Consider the following 6,036-nt stretch of genomic DNA (forward strand, 5'->3'; position numbering starts at 1 on the left):
TACACTTATTGTTAAAGTGCCTAACAGACAATCATTTGCTGTGAACACAGAGCATGAGAAATTTCAGCGATCAAGAATGACGCAAATACGATTTTCAAAAATAGATGCACTATGTGCAAAATGGGTCCTTCACAAAGACCAAAGTATGAACAAACAAAGACTGTTTTTGAACCACTAACATGGGTATGTGAAGTCAAGTAGTGACTCAGACATGGAAAAAAATGAGTCCTAACCAAAAACAGATACACAGGGTTCCACTAAGAAACAAATACAACTTGACTTAAATGCACCCAGTGCTGTTCATATAGAAAAGCCTTGTAAAGATGTATTGGAATATGATGAGATGGATTTTGAAGTGTCCTTGGCAAGAGCATCACAATTAACATCTCCACCAGTAAAACATTTTATTCCCACTGTTCAATCATCAGGTTTGGTTGACCATGATTACTATGCTTATCAAACTACAGAACATTCAAACCAAAAGGAACATGGACAACAATCGGGTGATCTGTTTTCAGCATTGGAGGAAGGATTTTTGCCACTATCTCCAATACAAGAAGAAGTTGAAGTACTAGAAATGTCCCCACAAACTGAAGATGTGCGTGATCGTACAATTGAGCAAAGTGGAACCTCTTATGTTAACCCACGTGACACATCTTTTTATTGTTCACATTGTGCAGAGGAAAATGATGTTTTTTCTGAGGACAGTAATGAGGATACCGAAGACAAAGATTTTGAAGACTTACAATTTCAGTATGACAACCATGCAGCTGAAAAACAAAATCTTGTCTTTGACTGTTGTTTGAGATTGTTAATTTCTAAGGTACCTTGTCAACAGACACCTCGGCGTCAAGGTAAATTGACCAAATTAAAACAAAAATTAGTTGGGAGCATGATAACAATATTTGTGCAGTGTGAAAATGGGCATCATTTTAAACTGTGGGACAGCCAACCCAAGCATGAATTGAGGCCACTGGGCAATGTATTGATATCATCTGCAATAATTTTAAGTGGCCAAAGCTTTCTAAGAATGAAGCACTTCTTTACTACTCTAAAAATGTGTAGTATAGGAAAATCAGCATGTGGCACCCCAGGAGTCCAGGTACCACAGTGGTATTGCCTTCCTCTCGGGGAGGGTAATGCCATGCTTGGAGACAGGAGGAATCCCTTTGGCAGGTAACCTTACATGCAACATATCCTGACTCCAGGCCAGAAGGGGGAGCTCTACACCCGACTTGAGGGGAGCTGCTCTCTCTGGTTGGGAGGATGAGTCAGTTGCTAGGCAGTTGCTAGGCAGACAAGCAGAGTTGGTAGCAGACAGTGAAGGAGGACAGAGGTACTTAGGAGCTAGAGAAGGACTGCTACTGGGCCTATCTAAACTGAGTGTAGAAACCAGGTACCGAGAGCCCGAGGCTGAGGGGGACTGCAAGCCCCACGGCAGAATCGGAAGGCAGGAAACTAAAAGGGACTTGCCCACATAATACCTGAGGTACAGCAGCAATCAGAGTCCAGAGTCATCGTGAATAAAGACCCAAAAGAGACGGCTCAAGTTGCCTACCGTGCAGGTACTGTCCCTGGACAGGGAAGAAAGAGGACCTTGTTAGAGAGCTACAGGCAGCAAGGGACCACAGACCAGCGCATAGTGGAAGGCTCCCAAACTGACCTGTCAAGGGGATTTCCACCTGTCTTCAGGCTGCCTGGATTCCAGCTACACCTGTTACCGGTACCCTGGACTGAGGCTGAATACCATCTCAGTAAACCAGGTAAAGACTGCAACCCTGTGTCCTCCAATTATTTGCGGCATTCATCATCCCTGCCAAATACACCGGAAGCCCTGAGGACACCGCTTCACCTGTGGGAAGTGACACCATCTTTGCTGCAGCACCATTGCCCCCAGATGACCCCTTTAAGCAGCGTCAGTCACCTCTGACCGAGAACCACAGGTGGCGTCACGAACGTTCCTTATTTCCACAACCCGTTTAAAGACCGTCCCTTTTACTTGGGCGCCCAGGGCCACGGACTGGGTCGCTGCCACCATGACCACCCCTTTAATTGCGACCGGACCCAGTACCGAGTACCCCCACGGCCTTGGCGGGCGACTCAAACACATTTCAAAAATAAAAAAAATTTACATCTTCCCTGCAATAGATCACCACTGGAACCTGGAACAAAGAAACGTACTTGAGGACATGAAAAAAGCCTCAGTGTGTCTCACAGGGGATGGACAGTCAGACAGCCCTGGATTCTGTGTAAAATATTGCATATATTCTATGATGGACACAGAATCAAAGAAAATTTGCCGTCTTTCTGTTGAGCAGGTGGTTCCACCAACTAGGTCAGTTTCCCTTGAAAAAATAGCCTTTGAAAGAAATATTAATTTCTTCCTTGAACAAGGACTTGACATTCAGGTTATTGCCACTGATCGATACGTTGCAATACGTAAACTTATGCGGGAAAAATATCCAAATATTCAACATCAATTTGACGTTTGGCTTCTGGCTAAGTCAGTGGGCAAGAAGATTCTAGCAGCATCCAAAAAAAGAGGAAGGTGAAATACTGTCACATTGGATACAGCCAATCAAAAACCATTTATGGTGCTCTTCGCGTACCTGCAGAAGAGCTGCTGACCAACAGATTTTAGGATGGAAATTAAAGTTGCAACATGTGAGGAATATCCTTGAGTGGTCTGGTTCTGAACCCTATATTGCATGTGAGCATTTACCACTCACTGCTGAGAAATTGGACAATACCAAATGGCTAGAGCCTACACCGACAGCCATGAGCCTGTTGAAAGGAATAGCGGAGAGCAAAAATCTTCAACGGGACATAAGACAGATCAACTACTTCTGTCACACAGGAGAATTGGAATTGTATCATAGCGTATGTTTAAAATACCGGCCTAAGTGCTTACATTTCTTTATTGATGGCATGATTGCTTGCAGCCAGTTGGCAGCCTTGGACCACAATAGGAGTATTGATAGATTGAAGGCTGTGGTTCAACATGACAATGAAACTGATTCCACTGGCAGTGTTAGATACCATCTTGAATTTTCAAAAGCACGCAAAGCTTGGGTTGTAAAATGTTTATGTGAGCCCACATCACAAGATTTTCAACAAGAAATCGTGGCTGATGTCATTCGAATTATGAAAAAGGAACATCAAACCACCTGGAGTTCTAAACGCACAGAGTTTCCACCAAATATTGCTTCGGTCCCCAAGCAGGATAAACAAAAAATTATTGAAGAGAATGCAACACGCTACTAAAGTTTAACATGTCATGTCTAAAAATAACAGTGTAACTAATATTTGTACTTAAAGTCAGTAGTGACTGTAAATGCAGATTTGTGATTCCTCACATCACACACAGGGAGCAAACAGTCATTTGACTGCAAGGATGTGATTTGAATACTTCCAATGGTGTCACCACAGTTTCTCTCATGGAGATTTTGTGACAGTATCATTATGTGAACCCTGTGGACAATCAGTGGCTGCTTCACTGTCTTTGCCTTAGGAAAATGGCTTACATTTGTTATTTTAAAAAAAATGCAGCAACATTTACTTCCTACAGATATAAGAGGTTGCTTAGAAGGCGGGGAGAGTGATGCGGCCACTGATTGACCACAGGGTACAATCAGGGGTGGATTATAATGGGGTCAATCTGGGCAGTAGCCCAGGGCCCAGTGGTGTGGGCTGGAGGTGGTCAGGAGGAGGCTCTAAAGTTAGAGGCTGAGTAGAAGAGGAGCCTGGAGGAGGAGAGGTAAGCCTGCATGCATAGACTGAGACACCATGGTTGCAGCACTGCTCAGCTACGCTGCCTTACTATAGATTCAATATGAATAAAGTAAACTATTGAAAATTTACTTTAATTAAATACTCGTCTGTTCTCGGTGAAAAGTTCTCTAACTTGTGTAGTAAACTCTTTCAACATGTCGAATTGCAAGCTTATCGTAATTTTGGAGGCATGGCCTGGCATAATTACGATGAAGCTTTCAGACAAAAATTGGCCGTCCATCCAAACGCTACATGGAGTGCCAAAGATGTTGCCCTTTGGATCAATTTAATGCTCCCTCAGATACATTCCGTAGTAAAGCAACCTGCCATCAATTTCAATAGGAAGGGCGATTACGTTGCGTTTAATGAAACGTATTGCAAATGGCTCAATAATTGCAGGCTTCGCCACGAATGTTCATTCTGTCGGAGGCTCGCGCCCCATGTCTAAATGCTTTAGGCAGCAAAACACTCAACAGTCATCAATTAATGAGTTTAATTTCAAAAGCTCCGACACCAGTGAAACTGGAAAAAATGATAGCGTGGCATGGCTAGACCGGTATCCAGATCGGGAGAGTAGCGAGCTGCTTTTCAAAGATTTTTTGCAAGGTTTTTATATTCCCCTTTTAGAGGTATGGGCTGCAAATGAGTTAAAAATTTACCCTTCCTGTCGAGACACCCTGATATAGCAAGGGAAACAATTTACAAGGAACTACAATTAGGCAGAATAGCCCACCCTTTTTGAATTTTCTTATTTCCCCTCTGGGTATTGTCCCTAAAAGGATTCAGGCTCTTTCCGCTTAATACATGATTTATCTTACCCCCACGGTTTCTCTCTAAATGACGAGGTAGATAAATCTTTGTGTTCAGTTAGCTACTCTTCATTTGATACGCCCGTCGACTTACTTAGAAATTTTGGTCAGAATATGTTAATGTCCAAATTGAATATTAAATCGGCATTCAGACTCCTCCCGGTACATCCGGATGGCTTTAATTCCTTAGAGTTCTATTTTTTCTTTGATTGATGCATGCCCATGGGTTTTTCCCAATTTGTTTTTATTTTGAAACTTTTTCTTCTTTTTTACATTGGGTCATAGAATCGGACTCCCAGCATGTGGGCATACTACTCCATTATCTCGACGATTTTCTTTTTATTGGCCCTCCCTGGGTCCCAGAATTGCATGCAGTTATTGAGCAAATTCATGTCAATGTGTCAAAATTTTGGCATTCCAGTTGCACTAGAGAAAACAGTTTCACCAATACTTACTTTAGATTTTTTGGGCATAACGTTGGATTCATCTAAAATGGAATGTAGACTCCAGGAAGAGAAGGTTGTTAAACTGCAAAATGCACTATCAGGTTTTGTATCGAAAAAAAAAGTTACTCTTAAGGAACTTCAATTGTTGTTAGGCTTATTAAATTTTGCTCTAAGAATTATTCCCGTAGGCCGTGCCTTTTCTAGGCGCCTTTACGATGCGACAAAAATCCTTTTGTCTCCTGGTTCGCATATTAGAGTTTGTTCAGATTTAAAAGAGGATGTTAAAATCCCTTTATTTTAGCAGACTCTTCACCCTTTATTTGTTCTACTGATGCATCGATAGGTTATGGAAATTTATTCTCTTCCCATTGGTCGGTGCATCATTGGCCAGAAAGCTGGGTAGCCAATAACGTAACTAAAAATCCCGTGATACTCGAACTTTTTTCTATTTTTTGGGGCATTCACTTGTGCGACTCTAGAATTTTAATCCTTTCAGCCAACCAAGGTCTCATTTTTTCTATTAATACCCTCTCCTCTAAGAATATATGTGCGTCTAGGATTATCAGACAGCTAGTTTTGATCTGTTTAAAATTTAATATCTGTATTAAGGCTAAATTAGGCACGAACAAAAAGATTCTAGCTGCTAATTCTCTTTGTCACCGCCAGTGGTCGATATTTCATCAACAGGCGCCACACGCCGATGAAGCGGGAACACTCTCCCCCATCTCGTTTGGGACATAATTTTGGGTTGATTCCTTATTTCCTTGAACATTCTCTAGCGGATAGATCATGGGTTGATTATTTGGCTGCATGGAAACAGTGGGTTAATTTTTGCCTATTGAACAATTTTAACTTTGCGGTATCTAGTCCTATTTTGAGTTTGAAGTTTGCTGAGTTTTTGATTAATAAAGGCCTATCTTATTCAGCAGGATCAAAATCTCTGGCTAGGGTATCTTTCTTCTCGAAGCTAATCGGTAAACCCCCTTTAACTGGCTTATTTCCAATAAAGC

General features: G+C 41.9%; 1 protein-coding gene across 1 annotated transcript; it reads left to right on the top strand.

Annotated features, from left to right (window-relative positions):
- Window positions 1-343: 343 nt before the first annotated feature.
- LOC143817781 (uncharacterized) lies at window positions 344-3,264 on the top strand. The gene is made up of 3 exons (XM_077299257.1): window positions 344-1,059; window positions 2,069-2,548; window positions 2,616-3,264. Exons 1-3 carry the CDS (start codon window positions 344-346, stop codon window positions 3,262-3,264), a joined length of 1,845 nt encoding a protein of 614 aa, XP_077155372.1.
- Window positions 3,265-6,036: the final 2,772 nt, after the last annotated feature.

The sequence above is a fragment of the Ranitomeya variabilis genome, chromosome 3, assembly GCF_051348905.1.
Source record: "Ranitomeya variabilis isolate aRanVar5 chromosome 3, aRanVar5.hap1, whole genome shotgun sequence".
In the NCBI taxonomy this organism is placed as follows: Eukaryota; Metazoa; Chordata; class Amphibia; order Anura; family Dendrobatidae; genus Ranitomeya; species Ranitomeya variabilis.

What these genes read in the sequence shown, in the direction of transcription:
- LOC143817781 (XM_077299257.1), top strand. Translation starts at nt 344, where the DNA reads ATGGATTTTGAAGTGTCCTTGGCAAGAGCATCACAATTAACATCTCCA. An exon ending in TTCTTTACTACTCTAAAAAT is followed by an intron (nt 1,060 to 2,068) that starts GTGTAGTATAGG and finishes GACCGGACCCAG; the next exon opens with TACCGAGTACCCCCACGGCC. An exon ending in GCATCCAAAAAAAGAGGAAG is followed by an intron (nt 2,549 to 2,615) that starts GTGAAATACTGT and finishes GCGTACCTGCAG; the next exon opens with AAGAGCTGCTGACCAACAGA.